Below are 20,706 nucleotides of genomic sequence, written 5' to 3'. Positions count from 1 at the left end.
AATCTCATGAGTAACGGAACTGCTCTTGCATCCTACTCCGTTCATCTACAATCACTGATTCCTGGTATTGTTGATTCTAAATAAATGACACCGCCCTCTGAACAGCACTTAATTACAATTGTTGACATTTACAATGCGCTGGTGTGCAATGGTCACCACACGTTAAAAAAATCCAGGCACAGGCATCTTCCACCCTTCAATATGCAGTTCGGGACATGGAATAATAGGCCCTTCATTGAAACATCTGTGAACTCATTGAACACATCCCTTTTTGGTGTGGAAGCAAGTCATCCTTGATTCGAGGGACAGCCTAAGAAGAAGAAGCACACTCACCTTGGAGTCAGAAGGTTGTGGGTTCAAGTCCCACTTGAGCACATAAATCCAGGCTGACACTCCAGTGCAGTGCTGAGGGAGTGCAGCACTGTCGGTGGTGCTGTCTTTTGGATGAGACGTTTGCCCTCTGAGGTAGATGTAAAAGATCCCATGGCACTATTTCGAAGAAGAGCAGGGGAGTTATCCCCGGTGTCCTGGCCAATATTAATCTCTCAATCAACATAACAAAAAAACAGATTATCTGGTCATTACCATATTGCTGTTTGTGGGAGTTTGCTGTGCGTAAGTTGGCTGCCATGTTTCCCACATTACAACAGTGATTACAAAGTACTTCATTGACTGTAAAGCGCTTTGAGATGTGCGGTGGTCATAAAAGGCGCTATATAAATGCTATTCTTTCTTTCTTTTACTCTATCAAATCCCTTTATCACGTTAAATACCTCGATTAGATCACTCCTTCATCTTATAAACTCGAAGCCAGGCCAAGTTTATGCAACCTGTAATCATAATTTAATTCTTCAAGCCCCAGTATAATTCTGGTGAATCTGCGCTGTACAACCTCCAAGCCAATTTATCTTTCCTGAAGTGCAGTGCCCAAAACGGAATGCAGTACTCCAGCTGAAGCATCAGTTCCTCATTGTGGAAGTCTGAACTCCTTGATATAAAGGCCAACATTTCAGTAGCCTTTTTGATTACTTTTTGTACCTGTACACTAGCTTTTAGTGATCTGTGCATGTGGACACCTAAATCATTTTGCTCCTTCACAACTCATAACGCGAGAAATTCTGTTGGATAGCATCCCGGCGAGGGTCGGAACAGGGGCGCTAAAGGGTTTGCAACCGCGAGTGTCGGCATTTGTGCCGCTCGGCAAATTCAGTGTACCGGTACCGGCAGCGCTAAGGAGTATCGCCCGGGAGAGGCGCACCGCTGTGCAACGACCTCCGGTATCGACATGGAAGCAACATTCGGTTTGCGCTGCACCAGTAGCGTCCCCTAGTGACCCCGCCAGAGAAAGCTGGCATGCAGAGCTATCCCGGGGCGCTAAGGGAAGGAATGACTGCATGAGGAAAGCGTGACAGATTTTTTTTTTTGCGATACAATTTTATTTGGGGTGAGTAATGTATAAGAAATGTTTTTTGTTTTTTGCTCCAATTTTTTTTTTGCAGGGATGCCTCTTTTCGGGCACTACGAAGCCGGCTCTTTAGCAACGGGATATTCATTTGCTCACCCGGCCTAGCTGCCTGAGAGAAGTGTGGAACGCTTCCCTTAGTGCTCCACTCCACTCTCAGGGCGCAACCATTGAATTTTTTTACTGCCATCACTAACCATTTTCTGGCACTAAATTTACCGACCACTCGACATTAGCGCTTTAAAAAAACCTTCAACCGAATTTCCAGCCCTCTATAGTCTCACCATGAGGAAAAGATTCCGATTGGTCTTACTCAGATCCAAAGTGGATGATCTCACACTTCCCCACAGTGTTATGTGACCAGTCGAGCCTAGCCAAGTGCCCAAACTACGCTAACAGTGGCACTTGGAAAGATCCACTTGTTTCACCCGACTCTTGGTGGAATGGTCACACCACCGAGTGCAACAAATGTCTTGAGAAACCCCTGGTCCGCTGCATTTAAAAAAAAACCCGGCCCGCTTGCAAGTCATCCGATGCGCGCCAGTGAAAGACTGCGGACAATCACATAGAAAATAGGTGCAGGAGTAGGCCATTCGGCCCTTCGAGCCTGCACCACCATTCAATATGATCATGGCTGATCATGCAACTTCAGTACTCCATTCCTGCTTTCTCTCCATACCCCTTGATCCCTTTAGCCGTAAGGGCCATGTCTAACTCCCTTTTGAATATATTTAGTGAATTGGCCTCAACAACTTTCTGTGGTAGAGAATTCCACAGGTTCACAACTCTCTGAGTAAAGAAGTTTCTCCTCATCTCGGTTCTAAATGACTTACCCCTTATCCTTAGACGGTGACCCCTGGTTCTGGACTTCCCCAACATCGGGAACATTCTTCCTGCATCTAACCTGTCCAATTCCGTCAGAAATGTATATGTTTCTATGAGATCCCCTCTCATTCTTCTAAATTCCAATGAATATAAGCCTAGTCGATCCAGTCTTTCTTCATATGTCAGTCCTGTCATCCTGGGAATCGGTCTGGTGAACCTTCGCTGCACTCCCTCAATAGCAAGAATATCCTTCCTCAGATTAGGAGACCAAAACTGTACACAATATGCAAGGTGTGGCCTCACCAAGGCCCTGTACAACTGCAGTAAGACCTCCCTGCTCCTGTACTCAAATCCTCTTGCTATGAAGGCCAACATGCCATTTGCCTTCTTCACCGCCTGCTGTACCTGCATGCCAACTTTCAATGACTGATGTGCCATGACACCCTGGAGGACAAGCCACGGTTGAACGAAGCTGAAAAGGACAGGGTTTGACTCTACAGTCAATGGGCCAACCGGTCATGTACAGTCTGACTGCGCAATCATGAAAACTAACTGGCATGTTTATATAAGAACGCAAAAAAAAAAGTAGCAAATACACTCAGGTATGTCATGGATTTTTAAAAAACAAAACACCGCTACACTAGCGCACCAAGCTGTAGGTAGAAGCAGGCCGCGGGGGTCTGGTAACCGCAAGTGGCCATATCTTTGTAATATATGCTGGAAATCTCAGCGGGTCAGGCAACATCTTTGGAGAGAAACAGAGTTAATGTTGGAAAATGACTATTTCCAAGACCACCTCCTTAAGTACTCTGGGATGCAGTCCATCAGGCCCTGGGGATTTATCGGCCTTCAATCCCATCAATTTCCCCAACACAATTTCCCGACTAATAAGGATTTCCCTCAGTTCCTCCTTCTTACTAGACCCTCTGACCCCTTTTATATCCGGAAGTTTGTTTGTGTCCTCCTTAGTGAATACCGAACCAAAGTACTTGCTCAATTGGTCTGCCATTTCTTTGTTCCCCGATGAGGAGAAATTTCTTCTCTCAGAGGGTTGTAAGTCTGTGGAATTCGCTGTGAGAGCTATGGAAGTTGGGACATTGAATAAATTTAAGACTGAAATAGACAGTTTCTTGAGCGATGGGGAAAAGGGGTTATGGGGGAGGGGGGGGCGGTGGATTTCTCCATGGATCCTGCCTGACCCGCTAGGATTTCCAACATTTTCTGTTTTTATTTCAGATTCTAGCTTCTGCAGTATTTTGCTTTTGTACAGTTATTGATTTGTTTGATGCATTGTACTTGAGTATTGTGTGTAGTTTTGGTCTCCTAATCTGAGGAAGGACATTCTTGCTATTGAGGGAGTGCAGCGAAAGTTCACCAGACTGATTCCTGGGATGGCAGGACTGACATATGAAGAAAGACTGGATCGAATAGGCTTATATTCACTGGAATTTAGAAGAATGAGAGGGGATCTCATAGAAACATATAAAATCCTGACGGGACTGGACAGGTTAGATGCAGGAAGAATGTTCCCGGTGTTGGGGAAGTCCAGAACCAGGAATCATAGTCTAAAGATAAGGGGTAAGCCATCTAGGACCGAGATGAGGAGAAACTTTTCACGCAGAGAATTGTGAGCCTGTGGAATTCTCTACCACAGAAAGTTGTTGAGGCCAGTTCGTTGGACATTTTCAAAAGGGAGTTAGATGTGGCTCTAATGGCTAAAGGATCAGGGGGTATGGAGAGAAGGCTGGGGTAATGTACTGAAGTTGCATGATCAGCCATGATCATATTGAATGGTGGTGCAGGCTCGAAGGGCCGAATGGCCTGCTCCTGCACCTATTTTCTGTGTTTCTATTCCTTTTTTCCTTTATAAAGGGGGAAATATGATAGCAATCTGCAATGAAGTAGTACATTCAGCATAAAAACCTTCCCCCCCCCAGCTCTGTGCTAAAATATTCACCTACAGCCTTTCTGCATCACCTCATGGGGAGAGAATTCTTCAACACAGGCCAATTGCTTGCGGTGGAGGAGTTCATAGACTGAAGAGGGCGCATTGACTACAAGACACGAAGATGCATCAAAAAAACCTACAAGGATGTTTCAAACAAATTATTTATTTCTTATTTACACACTTTTATTAAATCTTTGGTTAAAAAGAGTATTAATGGAATTTTCGAATCATCTTCAAGCAACAGGAAGCCTATGTCACAAAAATAAGCATCATCCACCAACGACTCCAATATAAATTTAAAAAAAGACATCTTCAACAAACCCCCTTGAAACGCGAGCGCTCCGTTGAAATGCAGCGCTGTTCGACTCAGCGGCGCGCACTATTATAAGTGCACAGCCCATCAGTGAATATATTTAAGGTGGAGATAGACACAGATTTTTGAAGGATAAGGGAGTCAAGGGTTATGGGGAGTGGGCAGGGAAGTGGAGCTGAGGCCAAGATCAGATCAGCTATGAACTTATTGAATAATGGAGCAGGCTTGAGGGGCCGAATGGCCGACTCCTGCTCCTATTTCTTAGGCGATAACTACGAACAGCAGGCCGGCTGGTGACTGGCCTATTACGCCCGCTTCCTCCACTTGGCACCATCTCGAAATGGAGGTCCAATTGGAAAAGACACATGGGGAAACCCTCTTGCCCGACACACTGCCACGGGTCAGCCAAAGCCGGGAGCTGTAGGTGGCATGTGACGGTGGCAATGTAGGTGAAAGTCCGCCTTCCGAATTGAAAACCGACAAGGGCGTCGGAGAAGTGCCGGTGGCCACGGGTTTAATTTAATCCGCCCCCTTTTTTTTGCATCCCTTACAATTCCAAAAGACGTGCCATGGGTTACTCTTCCCAGGCAGGCTTTCCTGTCACGTTTCACATGAAAACACTTTGGCTTCCTGCAGAGGAAAAGGCCTTTGGGCTCCCAGCCAGCAAGTTCACAGCAGCAAGGCAACACACACACACACGGCAATTCAAAGCTGCTCCTCATTAGCAGCGAGGAATGCATTTCCTCACTGGAGGAAATGAGATGCGTTTCTGTCGGGGAGTCTCGCATCTTCTGCACCAAACAGCAACCGTCCTTTGATGTCAGCAGGTTAGGACAGTTCATCCGGGTCCTGAACTTGAGTCTGTGCTTCTTAAGCAGAACCCTAACCTCTGGCATCGTCAAAGTGCAGTTGTGTTCATTCCGGATGCTTCTTGCCATTTGGGTTTCACATGAAAGAGATTTTTTTTCTTTTTCTTATTCATTCTCGGGATGTGGGTGTCACTGGTGAGACCAGCATTTATTGGCCATCCCTATTTGCTGAGGGGCTGACTAAGGCCACTTCAGAGGGGCACTTAAGAGTCAACCACCTCGGTGCAGGATTGGAGTCGTCTGTCGGCCTGAGCGGGTAAGGACGACGGCTTTCCTTCCCTCAAGGACATCAGTAAACCAGTTGGGTTTTTACGAAAATCCGAGAGATTCTTGATTTTTTACTGATGCTAGTTAGATTTAAAAAAAAGACTGAATCCATATTCTTGAAGTGCTATGGTAGGATTTGAACTCACATTCCTCTCGGAGTAGTAGTTCTAGGCCTCTGGTTACAAGTCTAGTAAGAGAACCACTACACTACCAAATATCACCAAACAAAAAGGACTTATAGTGCCTCCACGTGAACAAAGGATAAACCACACTAAAAACTTAAAAAAAAACAGCTTTTGATTTTATTTTTAAAATGTCATTATTTTTAACAAACCTGCTTCAAAAGAAATAAGTATAGTGATACAGCTCACAAGACAGCTCACTCAAGAATCCCTGCTGTGCCTGCAATGTGAAAGGTACTCTTTGCCACAAATCTGTCCCATCAGTTCAATCAAAACACTCATTAGTTAAAAGTTTAATATTTTGTTCCAGTTTTTCTTTTTAAATAAAACAATCCCCGCCAGTAGCTCTGAGGAACAAGCCTCGGTCTCCCAGAGTGGCGGAGCTTGAACCGCCAGCTCCCGCTCACTGCGCGGGTTCAGCGGGGGTCGTGGCCTGGAGCAGCCCACCTCCCGGGTGAGCAAAAGGGAGGTGGGGGTGAGTGGGGGGGGGGGGGTGGAAACGCCAACGGGGACCAAATCAACCCCCTTGAAGCACATGTCCCACTCGCCAATAACAAAGTGCCATTGATGGTATCACAGTGCCTCTGGTGGCGAAGAATGAAGTGCAATTGGGGCCAGGGGTGCGGGGCTGTGGTGTGGGGTGGCAGTCAAGGTGGGGACTGTACAAATCTCATTTCTGCTGAACAAGGTCTTTGGAACCTGTACAATATACTTGTCTCAATATCCTCCAATCCCATTTCAAGCTATTATTTCTTCCAAGTACTTAAAGCAATGACTGTGCGTGTGTACCGTAGCAGGGAGCTGAGAACTGAGAATGCGCTCGGAGGATGAGCTCGCAGATAAAAAGTCTTCCAAAACAAAACAAAAATGGCCCGACCGTCCTCAATTCCTCACTACAGCACATGTGCATAATGACTCCTTTGGATGAAGAAAAGGGGCCCCGCTCTCGCTCTCTCTGCGTGTGTACATAAAGGGCGCTGGCTTCACTTCGGGCTAGGAACAGCGTGCGGTTGCGAAGCACGGCCTCTATGGCGAGAGGCTCCTCGGGAAGTATTCGGAAATGGAACAAAGGAAAGGGGGGGGCGGTGTGAGGGAATAATCGGGAGCCAATCGGGGTTGTCCAGCGGTACTGTACGATCAAATTAAAACGGCAGTCTTGACAGCAGCCCAGTTGCTCAAGTCGTCGAGTGCTTAAAAGTCCCAGCCACAAGGTCCCAAATTCCGAGTCCCAGAGCTGCTCGCCACTCGGAACTGTCTGCCTCGTTCGGGAAAGTGTTTTTTTTTTATTTTTTTGTGGGTGTGTCAGTTTTCAGGTGGGCTGCTAGATGGAGCACCACTTGGAGGTGAGACGTTCCATCTCCGGAGGAGGGAAGAAACTGACATCGTCCGGCTCACCCCACTTGACCTGCGCTTTCTGCTGGCTGATGATGGAGCAGCGCTGCTGACAGTCCCGGAGAAGTCTGTGGCCCAACCCATCCTGCTCTCCTGGCTGGAGGAGGAGGAGTTTTGGTGAGTGGCCTGCGAGAAGGAAATAAACAAATGAATAAACGGGCAGGAACGAGTAATCCAAGGAAAGAAACTACAAACTTTAAGCACTTTTTTTTTTTAACACACAGTCGGAAAAAAAATCCGCAAAATCCCCCGCAATTATTTTCGAATGCAGAGGGGGAGCGGATTTCGTCTCGCTATCTCTCCAGGGTTTCATCTCCTCAGTCTTCTTCTTCTGATTTTCCACGCGCTCGTCCTCCGCAGACACTGATGCATACCGAGGTCGGGTTTCTCAGGCACCAACCTCCCTCTGGTAACTTACCCAAGTCGTTATGCTCCTCACTCAGACAGTGAGTGGGGGGGAGGGGGAGGCGGGCTATTCTACCAAGGGGGGGCACTGCACTCTAGTCCGCCCCTGTCCTCGCTCTTTCGCCCGCCGCGCGCACTTGTCAGCAGGAATCGCTGGGGAGCGATGAGGATCGGGAACCCCGGCTTATTTCAACCCCTGCCTCTCTAGAACAAACACGGAGGTCAATCGCAGCAGCTCCCTGGCGCCCCCACCTACTAACTGTAGGTCAAATAACTCAGCCCAGGCTAGGGACCGAACAACAACATCTTGTATTTATATAGCGCCTTTAACATAGTGAAGCGTCCCAAGGCGTTTCACAGGAGCATTATGAGATTAAAAATATTTGAGATAAAAAAATTGACACCAAGTTACATAAATAGAAATGAAGGCAGGTGACCAAAGAGGTAGGTTTTAAGGAGCGTCTTGAAGGAGTAAAGAGAGGTAGAGAGGCGGAGAGGTTTAGGGAGGGAGTTCCAGAGCTTGGGGCCTAGGCAACAGAAGGCACGGCCACCGATGGCTGAGCGATTATAATCAGGGATGCTCAAGAGGGCAGAATTAGAGGAACGCAGACATCTCGGGGGGTTGCGGGGCTGGAGGAGATTACAGAGATAAGAGGGGTGAGGCCATGGAGGGATTTGAAAACAAGGATGAGAATTTTGAAATCGAGGCGTGGCTTAACTGTGGGATAGTTCTGGTCTGCGTGGCTGTACCACATCGGGCAGTACGTCCACAATTTCTTTTTACTGATTAGGAGATGAACAGATGATACAGAGTTATGCAGTGAGTTATATTTTATTCACTTCATGGTCCCAGCCACGATAAGTTCACGGTAGTAAAAATAAAATGGCGCACGTCAGAGAAGATAACTCGAGCCCAGAACCACGCATTGCATTCTCCAATTCATTTGCTTGGCAATGCTCTCCTGATTGCTTGTTGCATAAGAGCCTGGGAAGGCTCTAGGTTCAGGTTCTGGTCGGCCCTGAGTTAGCTGGTCTGTAAGGGTGTTGCAATCAGCCTTCACATCCCCGGGCTAGGAAATCAGCCAGGGTTCCTGCTGCTGATTGCACTCCACTGCAGTGCTGAGCGAGTGCTTCACTGCCAGAGGTGCCGTCTTTCAGATGAGAGGCTAAACTGAGGTCCTTTCTGCTCTCTCAGGTGGACGCAAAAATCCCACAGCACCATTTCCAGTGCAGTATTGAGGTTTGTGCCAACTTGCCTTTGAGACGCAAAACCGAGGCTCTGTCTGCCCTCTCAGGTGGATGCAAAAAAATCCCATGGCATTATTTGAAGAACAGTGTAATTTTCCCGGTGTTCCGGCCAACTTTTCCACTCAACCAACACCCAAAACGGGTTGTCTGGTCATTTATCTCATTGCCTTCTGTGGGAGCTTGTGTGCACAGATTGACTGTTGCTTTTCCTACATCACAACAGTGTCTACACTTCAAAAGTACTTCACTGGCTGTAAAGCGCTTTGGGACGTCCTGAGGTCGTGAAAGGCACTATATAAATGCTCCGTGTGCGCATGTAAGTGGATGTCAGGTCAGGACAGGTTTGTGTTTGGCTGTGGATGCCTTTAGTAGATGAATAGCCCGCCACCACTCACTCTCAGGGCTCACATTTAAGAGTCTAAATGTGGGAGAAGAGCAAAGGGATCTAGGGGTATAGAAACACAAATCACTAAAGGTAGTGATGCAGGTTAATAAGCTCAGAAAAAAAGCCAACCAAGCACTAGGATTCATTTCTGAAGGGATAGAACTGAAAAGTCATGTTAAACTTGTATCATTATCATAGAACGAGGATAACTTGCTTCCACACCAAAAGGGATGAGTTCGCAGATGTTTCAATGAAGGACCCGATATTCCAGTCCTGAACTCCAATTGAGGGGGTGGAAGATGCCTGTGCGTGGATTTTTTTAACCTGTGGTGGCCGTTGCACACCAGCCACCACACGGGCTTGACAGAGCTCGGTCTTGGTCCAGTGGCAAGGGTTAACCAGGACAACTGGAGACCAGCTCTGCTGCACGGACCTGGTGCGCACACATATCGCAGTGTGGGCTGGCCCGTGCTGCCCCTGGGCCCTCGCCTCTTCTGGACCCCCGAGGTTAGGCTAACTAGCCTATAATTACTCAGTCTATCCCTTTCCCCCTTTTTAAACAAAGGTAACTTAAACTTGTTCTGTATCACAAATTCTTTTTTGAACATTTCCCACTGAACTTCTGTCATTTTACCCATTAACAGATTAAACTTGTATAAAACCTTGGTTAGACCACACTTGGGAGCACTGTGAACTGTTCTGGTCACCATATTATAAAAAGGATATAGAGGCACTGGAGAGGGTGCAAAAATGATTTACATGGATGATACCAGAACTGAGAGGGTGTAACTGTCAGGAAAGACTCAACAGGCTGGGGTTCGTTTCCCTAGAAGAGAAGATTGTGAAGTGCCTGGTATGTCTATAAAATGGTGAAGGGGTTCAATAGGGTAGACTTAGAGATGTTTTCACTTGTAGGGGATTCAAAAAACAGGGCTATAAATATAAGATAGTCACTAATAAATCCAATAGTGAATTCAGGAGAAATGCCTTTAAGAACATAAGAATTAGGAGCAGGAGTAGGCCATATGGCTCCTCGATCCTGCTCCGCCATTCAATAAGATAACGGCTGATCATCAATCTCAACTCCACTTTCCCGCCCGATCTCCATATCCCTTGATTTCCCTGGGCTCCAAAAATCTATCGACCTCAGCCTTGAATATATTCAGAGACTTAACATCTGGGGCAGAGAATTCCGAAGATTCACAACCCTCACAGAGTGAAGAAATTCCTCCTCATCTCTGTCTTAAATGGCCGACCCCTTATCCTGAGACTGTGCTCCTAGTTCTAGATTCTACAGCCGGGGGAAACAACCTCTCAGCATCTACACTGTCAATCCCCTTCAGAATCGTGTATGTTTCAATGAGATCACCTCTCATTTACCGAAAGAGTGTTGAGAATGTGGAACACACTACCGCAAGGAATAGTTGAGATGAGTAGCATAGATGCATTTAAGGGGAAGCTAGGTAAGAATATGAGGGAGAAAGGGATCGAAGGTTAAGCTGAGAGGGTGAGATGAAGAGAGGTGGGAGGAGGCTCGTGTGGGGCATTCACTGTGGCGTAGATCTGCTGAGCCGAATGGCCTGGTTTTGTGAAGTAGACTCGATATAACTTGATTTAACAAATCAAGACTTGGGTAAGATATCAGAGGACGTTTAGTGATCATGAACTCATATCCCAGCAAAGAGTCGGTGTCTTCAGGAGAGGAGGTGGAGAACAAAATACAACACAGCAGCTTATGGCTGCCAATAAATACAACAACAACTTGTATCTATTGAGCGCCTTTCTCGTAATAAAATGTCCCAAGGCGCCTCACATGAGTATTTGACACTGAGGAGAAATTAGAGCAGGTGACCAAAAGCTTGGTCAAAGAGGTAGGAGCGACTTGAAGGAGGTAAGAGAGGCAGAGAGGTTTAAATGCGAGTTTGCTTGCCAGTCCCACTGGTCTCTCAAGTCTCTTCAGTTGTCCCACAAATTTCTCAGGTTTAGTGTAAGTTGCGAGCAGCAACAATACTCCTCAATGGTATCTTCACTCATCCAGCCCGGGATCACAAAGTCTCCCAGTCAGACAAGGTTTCCAACTCAATATGTCGCCGCCAACTAAAGGCTAGAAACATGCCGTCTCAGAAATCAAAGTGTTCCTGCGTAAACCGATGCTGCAACAACAAACACGAAGTAGAATCTAACCGTCTGCTCATGGTGGAAAACCCCAATCTTTGCACAACTAATTCAACAGAGGAACCGGTCAATCCCCTGCTGGAAGTGATATAGTACGCTCTAACCTGACTGCCAGGGACTACATTTGCGACTGTACATGCAGTGTCAGCTGTGGCTCAGTGGGTAGCACACTTACCTCTGAGTCAGAAGGTTGGGGGCTCAAGTCCCACTCAGAGACTTGAACACAAAATAATCTAAGCTAATACTCCCAGTGCAGTGCTGAGGGAGCACTGCATTGTCAGAGGTGCTGTCTTTCTGATGAGATGTTAAACCCAGGCTCTGTCTGCTCTCCCAGGTGGACATAAAAGATCCCATAGTGCTATTTTGAAGAAGAGCAGGGGAGTTATCCCTGGTGGCTTGGCCAACATCATCTGATCATTTGCTGGTGGGACCTTGCTGTGTGCAAATTGATTGCTGCGTTTGCCTATATTACAGCAAATTCCAGTGTAAGAGGAAAAATAAAATGTTTTCACTCCTTTATATATTAAAAACCATGTCCATTAAGGTAAATGTATTCTTCGCCCCATTAAAACTTTAAAAAACTCAAAATAAATATATTTTTAAAGAATATTCAATTAAATGTCATTTTAATTAATTTTAAATATGTAATGTGTTTAAAAATATTCACTTGTGTTTGTGTATTTTGGGGGTTTTCCCATTCATACTTCCGGCAGCTCCGTAAAAACAGAACTCACTATTAAGTATGATCCCTCTACTTTTATTGGTTGGGCCGGCTCACGTGATCCCGAGGGCGCCTCCGTTCCTTGGAAACCTGGGCCTCTGCGCGGGCCTACGTGTGGAGGCCCAGGAGCGCAAGTGTCTGAACCTCCGGGATCATCAGGTAAGTTCGTAGATTGTTTGCAGGTCAGAGGCATTCGCCTGCGGGAAGCCTCCGACCACAAATTTCACCCCGTAACCTACTTGCGAAATACAGTCACTGATGTACACAGCAAGGTCTGACAAACAGCGATTAACAATTGAAATAAATGACCTATTTTTTTGGCTTAGGAAGGAATACTGAACAGGACACCAGGGCAGTTCCTCATTCTTCTGTGAAGGTCATTTACAATCCATCAGACTGTTTCAAAACCTTATCCAAAGGCGACAGCACCTGCAACCATGTAGCACTCCCTCAGCAGGGCCCTGGATTGTCAACCCAGATTGCAGGCCCACATCCTGCAGTCGGGCTCGAACTCACAGCCTTCTGACTCACAGACAAGAGCATTGGGTTCCATCTATTAATTCTCCCTACCATGCACACCGTACGCTGCCCTGTGTATTTATCAGAAAACACTCTAAACATGGTTACAATGTCAATTCGATTACATTTACAGCACTTCAGTCGACAGCTATTCTGCTTAAGGTAATGATTTGACTCAGTCTCCTGTCAATCATGGCGTTCCTACATATAACAACAACTTGTATTTATATAGCACCTTTACGTAGTGAAACATCCCAAGGCGCTTCACAGGGGCATTATGCGATTTTTAAAAATTTGACACCGAGCCGCAGAAGTAGAAAGTAGGGCAGGTGACCAACAGCTTGGTCAAAGAGGTAGGTTTTAAGGAGCGTCTTGAAGGAGGAAAGAGAGGTACGGAAGCGGAGAGGTTTAGGCAGGAAGTTCCAGAGCTTGGGGCCTAGGCAACAGAAGGCACGGCCACCAATGGTTGAGCAATTATAATCAGGGATGCTCAGGAGGGTAGAATTAGAGAAGAGCAGACATCTCGGTGGGTTGTGGGGTTGGAGGAGATTACAGAGATAGGGAAGGGCAAGACCATGGAGGGATTTGAAAATAAGCATGAGAATTTTGAAATCAAGTTGCTTAACCGGAAGCCAATGTAGGTCAGCGAGCACAGGGGTAATGGGTGAACGGGACTTGGTGCGAGTTAGGACACGGGCAGTCGAGTTTTGGATTCACCTACAGTTTACGTTGGGTACAATGTGGAAGGCCAGCCAGGAGTGCGATGGAATAGTCAAGTCTAGCGGTAACAAATCTAGACGCAAAATATCCCATGACACTATTTAGCAGATGTACTCTCCCGGTGTTCTGACCAACATTTATCCCTCAACCAACACCGCTGAAACATTATAGGTGAAAAACGGGATGAGGTCCTACAAGACGAATTTAGGGAGCTAGGAGCTAAATTAAAAAGTAGGACCTCAAAAGTAGTAATCTCAGAATTGCTACCAGTGCCACATGCTAGTCAGAGTAAGAATCGCGGGATAGCTCAGATGAACACGTGGTTTGAGGAGTGGTGCAGAAGGGAGGGATTCAAATTTCTGGGACATTCGAACCGGTTCTGGGGGAGGTGGGACCAGTACAAACTGGACGGTCTGTACCTGGGCAGGACCGGAACCAATGTCCCAGGGGGAGTGTTTGCTAGTGCTGTTGGGGAGGGGTTAAACTAATATGGCAGGGGGATGGGAACCTATGCAGGGAGACATAGGGAAGTAGAATGGGGGTAAAAGCAAAAGATAGAAAGAAGAAAAATAAAAGTGGAGGGCAGAGAAACCCAAGGCAAAAAGCAAAAAGGGCCACATTACAGCAAAATCCTAAAGGGGCAAAGGGTGTTAAAAAGACAAGCCTGAAGGCTCTGTGCCTCAATGCGAGGAGTATTCGGAATAAGGTGGACGAATTCACTTGGCAAATAGCAGTTAACGGATATGATGTAATTGGCATCACGGAGAAATGGTTCCAGGGTGACCAAGGCTGGGAACTCAACATCCAGGGGTATTCAACATTTAGGAAGGATAGACAGAAAGGAAAAGGAGGTGGGGTGGCGTTGCTGGTTAAAAAGGAAATTAATGCAATTGTAAGGAAGGACATTAGCTTGGATGATGTGACATCTGTATGAGTGGAGCTACGGAATAGCAAAGGGCAGAAAACGCTAGTGGGAGTTGTGTACAGACCACCAAACAGTAGTAATGAGGATGGGGACAGCATCAAACAAGAAATTAGGGATGCGTGCAATAAAGGTACAGCAGTTATCATGGGTGACTTCAATCTACATATTGACTGGGCTAACCAAACTGGTAGCAATGCGGTGGAGGGGGATTTCCTGGAGTGTATTAGGGATAGTTTTCCAGACCAATATGTCGAGGAACCAACTAGAGGGCTGGCCATCCTAGACTGGGTGATGTGTAATGAGAAAGGACTAATTAACAATCTTGTTGTGCGAGGCCCCTTGGGGAAGAGTGACCATAATATGGTAGAATTCTTTATTAAGATGGAGAGTGACACAGTTAATTCATAGACTAGGGACCTGAATTAAAGAAAGGTAACTTCGATGGTATGAGACATGAATTGGCTAGAATAGACTGGTGAGTGATACTTAAAGGGTTTTCGGTGGATAGGCAATGGCAAACATTTAAAGATCACATGGATGAACTTCAACAATTGTACATCCCTGTCTGGAGTAAAAATAAAACAGGGATGGTGGCTCAACCGTGACTAACAAGGGAAATTAAGGATAATGTTAAATCCAAGGAAGAGGCATATAAATTGGCCAGAAAAAGCAGCAAACCTGAGGACTGGGAGAATTTTGTAATGCAGCAGAGGAGGACAAAGGGTTTAATTAGGAGGGGGAAAATAGAGTATGAAAGGAAGCTTGCTGGGAACATAAAAACTGACTGCAAAAGCTTCTATAGATATGTGAACAGAAAAAGATTAGTGAAAACAAATGTAGGTCCTTTGCAGTCAGATTCAGGTGAATTTATAATGGAGAACAAAGAAAGTTAAACAATACTTTGGTTCTGTTTTCACGAAGGAAGACACAAATAACCTTCCGGAAATAGTAAGGGACCGAGGGTCTAGAGAAGGGGGAACTGAAGGGTATCCTCATAAAGCGGGAAATTGTGTTAGGGAAATTGATGGGATTTAAGCCCAATAAATCCCCGGGGCCTGATAGTCTGCATCCCAGAGTACTTAAGGAAGTGGCCATAGAAATAGTGGATGCATTGGTGATCATTTTCCAACAGTCTATCAAATCTGGATCAGCTCCTAAGGACAGCAGGGTAGCTAATGCAGCACCACTGTTTAAAAAAGGAGGGAGAGAGAAAACGGGTAATTGTAGACCGGTTAGCCTGACATCAATAGTGGGGAAAATGTTGGAATCAATTATTAAAGATGAAATAGCAGCGCATTTGGAAAGCAGTGATAGGATCGGTCCAAGTCAGCAAGGATTTATGAAAGGGAAATCATGCTTAACAAATCTTCTGGAATTTTTTGAGGATGTAACTAGTAGAGTGGACAAGGGAGAACCAGTGGATGTGTGTATTTGGACTTTCAAAAAGCTTTTGACAAGGTCCCACACAAGGGATCAGTGTGCAAAATCAAAGCACATGGTATTGGGGGTAATGTACTGACGTTGGCATTCAGAAAGCAGAGAGTCGGGATAAACGGGTCCTTTTCAGAATGGCAGGCAGTGACGAGTGAAGTGCCACATGGTTCAGTGCTGGGACCCCAGCTATTTACAATATACATTAATTATTTAGATGAAGGAATTGAGTGTAATATCTCCAAGTTTGCAGATGACACTAAACTGGGTGGCGGTGTGAGCTATGAGGAGGATGCTAAGAGGCTGCAGGGTGACTTGGACAGGTTAGGTGAGTGGGCAAATGCATGGCAGATGCAGTATAATGTGGATAAATGTGAGGTTATCCACTTTGGTGGCAAAAACACGAAGGCAGAATATTATCTGAATGGCAGCAGATTAGGAAAAGGGGAGGTGCAACGAGACCTGGGTGTCATGGTTCATTAGTCATTGAAAGTTGGCAAGCAGGTACAGCAAGTGGTGAAGAAGGCAAATGGTATGTTGGCCTTCATAGCTAGGGGATTTGAATATAGGAGCAGAGAGGTCTTACTGCAGTTGTACAGGGCCTTGGTGAGGCCTCACCTGGAATATTGTGTTAGTTTTGGTCTCCTAATCTGAGGAAGGACGTTCTTGCTATTGAGGGAGTGCAGCGAAGGTTCACCAGACTGATTCCCAGATGGCAGGACTGACATATGAGGAGAGACTTGATCAACTGGGCCTTTATACAATGGAGTTTAAAAGGATGAGAGAGGATCTCATAGAAACTTATAAGATTCTGACGGGACTGGACGGGTTAGATGCGGGAAGAATGTTCCCGATGATGGGGAAGTCCAGAACCAGCCGTCACAGTCTTAGGATAAGGGGTAGGCCATTTAGGACTGAGATGAGGAGAAACTTCTTCACTCAGAGAGTTGTTAACCTGTGGAATTCCCTACCGCAGAGAGTTGTTGAGGCCAGGTCATTGGATATATTCAAGAGGGAGTTAGATATGGCCCTTATGGCTAAAGGGATCAAGGGGTATGGAGAGAAAGCAGGGAAGGGTTACTGAGGGAATGATCAGCCATGATCTTATTGAATGGTGGTGCAGACTCGAGGGGCCAAATGGCCTACTCCTGCACCTATTTTCTATGTGTCTATTACCTCATTACTATTAGTGGGATCCTGCTGTGAACAATTGGCTGCCAAGTTTCCGTACGTTGACTACACTTCAAAAGTACTCAATTGTCTGAAAAGCACTTTGAGACGTCCTAAGGTTGTGAAAGACCATATAAGAAAGTTCCTTTCTTCTTTCCAGACACAATGCATGTTTGGAAGTGCCGATTCTCTGATCATACCTCCCACCGCATGTCCACATGGCAACATTTGCTGAGGAAAATCAGTGTTGTACTTAAACTGCCAGGGCCCCAAGCTCTGGAATTCCCTCCCTGAACACCTCCATCACTTTCCCCTCCTTTAAGTCGCTCCTTAAAGCCCACCTCTTTGACCAAGCTTCAGGTCAGCTGTCCTAATGTCTCCTTACATGGGGCTCGGTGTCAGATTTTGTTTGATAATCGCTCCTGTGAAGCGCCTTGCATTGTTTTACTACTTTAAAGGCGCTATATAAATGCAAGTTGCTGCTGCATGAAGCTCCCTCGCGCACGTGCAAACGCGGGATTGGACCGCTCCAGTACAAACGTCGCTCTGGCAATGTGGCACTGCCCGTTGGGAGTATCATGTGTCCTCTGCCCGCTTGTTAAACTTGTTTAACCTCTCTCTTTGACCAAGCTTTTGGTCACCTGCACTAATTTCTACTTATGTGGCTCAGTGTCAATTTTTTTACCCCATAATACTCCTGTGAAACATAGGAATACAGAAACTTAGAAAATAGGAGCAGTAGTAGGCCATTTGGCCCTTTGAGTCTGCACCGCCATTCAATATGATCATGGCTGATCATGGCCAAAGACCGCCCTAAGTGGAGGACGTGCATCCGGGAGGGCGCTGAGCACCTTGAGTCTCATCGCCGAGAGCATGCAGAAATCAAGCGCAGGCAGCGGAAGGAGCGTGTGGCAAACCAGACTCCCCTCCCACCCCTTCCCTCAACGACTATCTGTCCCACCTGTGACAGAGACTGTGGTTCTCATATTGGACTGTTTAGCCACCTAAGGACTCATTTTATGATTGGAAGCAAGTCTTCCTCGATTCCGAGAGACTGCCGATGAATGATGATGATGATGGTTGATCCTCTATCTCAACACCATATTCCCGCTTTTTCCCCCATACCCCTTGATGTCTTTTGTTTCTAGAAATCTATCTATCTCCCTCTTAAATATATCCAGTGACTTGGCCTCCACAGCCTTCTGTGGTAGAGAATTCCACAGATTCACCACCCTCGGAGTGAAAAAATGTTTCCTTATCTCGGTCCTAAATTTCCTACCCAATATCCTGAGACTGTGACCCCTTGTTCTAGACTTCCCAGCCAGGGGAAACATCCTCCCCGCATTCAGTCTGTCCAACCCAGTCAGAATTTTATACGTTTCAATGAGATCCCCTCTCATTCATCTAAACTACGTTGAAGGCGCTATATAAATACAAGTTTTTTGTTGTTTGGAGGACGGGCTCCAGTTTCTAACGAGGTGAGGATTTTGTTTCAATGAAAATTATTTCTTGAGCTTCTTTCTTAAAATTTTAGAACATCTGGAACAGTGGATTATTGTGCTTTGACAGGAAAGGAGTCCGCTTCCTTTATTTCTCTGTTTCAGTATATATTATGTTAAATGGTAATGAGTCGAGATAAATCCATCAGTCTCAGAAGATTATCTGAAACCACGCTGACAATTACTGCCTCCACCCTCACTAAAACTCCCGTGGGCATAGCTAGGCCGTCACCCGTAAACAACGAGCAACTCTTGGGCACAAATAAAATTTTTTCGCCACAGTGCCGAACAGAAACTAAGCCAGGAAGGGGGTGGGATGCACCGACAGAGATCATTTCAAGGTGCGGAGCATAACTCAGTGAAAGCTTGATGGAGAGCAGATGCTCCTGTAGCTGCTGCTCTTCTGTCTCCCTCCCCAGTTGCCTTAGTAAATGGTTTTGCGATTACTGCACATGTTCTCTATGTGTTCATTACTTTTAGGATGTCACACACTGGGGACAAAATGTGAGGTCACAGGGGTGGTGGGGTGGAGTCGGGGGATAGATTGTGTGTGGGACTTAGCATGGGATAGGAGGCCAATGGCGTACTACATAAGAACATAAGAAATAGGAGCAGGAGTAGGCCATACGGCCCCTTGAGCCTGCTCCGCCATTTAATACGATCATGGCTGATCCGATCATGGACTCAGGTCCACTTCCCTGCCCGCTCCCCATAACGCATTAATCGCTTATCAGTTACTGAACGAGTTGTAGTGTGTGTACGTGGGAGCTCGGAGGGGGCAGGGGTTAGGAGGGTGGGAGGAAGGGGGAAACAGTGATGAGAATGTGGGAGAAAGTCAAGTCCGGAGGTGATGATGGGAAGGATAAGAATTTCAGCAGTAGTGGGGATGTGTAGAACTGTTTAGGTTCCTTGTACCTTAGGATTCACTAGCTGTATGAAATTCTTATCACCGCTTTCAACACCGTCAATATCTTGAAATGAAATGTCATGCTCCCAGAGCGTACCTGATTCGTGGTGGTGCCCATCTCCCAGTCATTTTTGGTGGCAATGCTAATTGTCATCAATAATTTGTTCATCGGAATAACATACCTACCTGGGAGGATCGGGAGAGGATTGAAGAGGTGAGGAGAGCTGTGCAGGATATCAGTCAATCATAGGCGATCCCTCGAAACGAGGATGACTTGCTTCCACGCCAAAAAAGGATGAGTTCACAGGTGTTTCAATGAAGGACCCAAACTACATCTTCAAGGGTGGAAGATGCCTGCGCGTGAATTTTTTTAACGTGTGGTGGCCGTTGCAGGATATAAAATGGTGGCAAATACACCAATTAAAGGGCCAACCAGAAGAAAATTCTGCAGGACTCCAGCCCAGAATCCCCCCTCCCCAAAATAAATCTTGTGCCTTCAACACTTGTACCTTCCTTCTCATGACGTTTCCCCCCCCCCCTTTCAATACAAATGAAGCAATGTTTGCTATACTTACACCTCAAGTTACAAGAAGCCTATTGCACTTTCAGTTTAATTACCTGTTTTCACATGTCATCGGCTTATATTTATTCAGCTTGTTCTTTTAAGCAGGCAGGATGTGGTGGGCGGGGGTGAAGGCTGTGCCAGCTTCTTTCAAGTTGTTGGTCAGCTTTTGCTGGTAATCTGGATTGGTCCGTGTGTATAATTCTACTGCTGGGTGCTCTGCACAATTCAACTGGACACAGTGGAATTGATATTCCTGCCCTAGTTACAAATCTCTGCTGCCTGTATCCTATCCCGTGCCACGTCCCACTTACCCATCACCCTCCTTCAGCCCCACAACCCTTCAAGATGTCTGCGCTCCTCAAATTCTGCCCTCTTGAGCATTCCTGATTATAATCGCTCAACCATCGGTGGCCGTGCCTTCTGTTGCCAGGCCCAAAGCTCTGGAACTCCCTGCCTAAACCTCTCCGCCTCTCTTTCTTCCTTTAAGACGCTCCTTAAAACCTAGCTCTATGACAGGTCATCTGCTATAATTTGCTCTTATGCAGCTCAGTGTCAAATTTTTGTCTTTTTACACTCCTGTGAAGCGCCTTGGGACGTTTTACTAAGTTAAAGGCGCTATATAAATACAAGTTGTTGTCATTGTTGTCCTTGCTGACCTAAATTGGCTCCCAGTGCCCCAACACCTCCAATTTAAAATTCCCATCCTTCATGGCCTCATCATGCCCAATCCGTGTAACATCCTTCTGCCCTGAATCACCCTTGAACTCTCCATTCCTCC

General features: G+C 46.2%; 1 protein-coding gene across 1 annotated transcript in view; it reads right to left on the bottom strand.

Moving 5' to 3' along the window:
* Nucleotides 1–7,134: 7,134 nt before the first annotated feature.
* The window catches only part of lef1 (lymphoid enhancer-binding factor 1), a 172,117-nt gene continuing 158,545 nt past the window's right edge, over nucleotides 7,135–20,706 (bottom strand). The window contains exon 11 of the mRNA XM_070866057.1: nucleotides 7,135–7,384. Within this exon, the coding sequence (XP_070722158.1) occupies nucleotides 7,188–7,384 (197 nt within the window). The 3' untranslated portion in view covers nucleotides 7,135–7,187. The remainder of the gene's footprint in view (nucleotides 7,385–20,706) is intronic.

Source organism: Pristiophorus japonicus, chromosome 2 (assembly GCF_044704955.1).
Source record: "Pristiophorus japonicus isolate sPriJap1 chromosome 2, sPriJap1.hap1, whole genome shotgun sequence".
NCBI lineage: Eukaryota > Metazoa > Chordata > Chondrichthyes > Pristiophoridae > Pristiophorus > Pristiophorus japonicus.
Note: the sequence above shows the minus strand (reverse complement) of the source record. Positions and strands in the feature narration are given on the sequence as shown.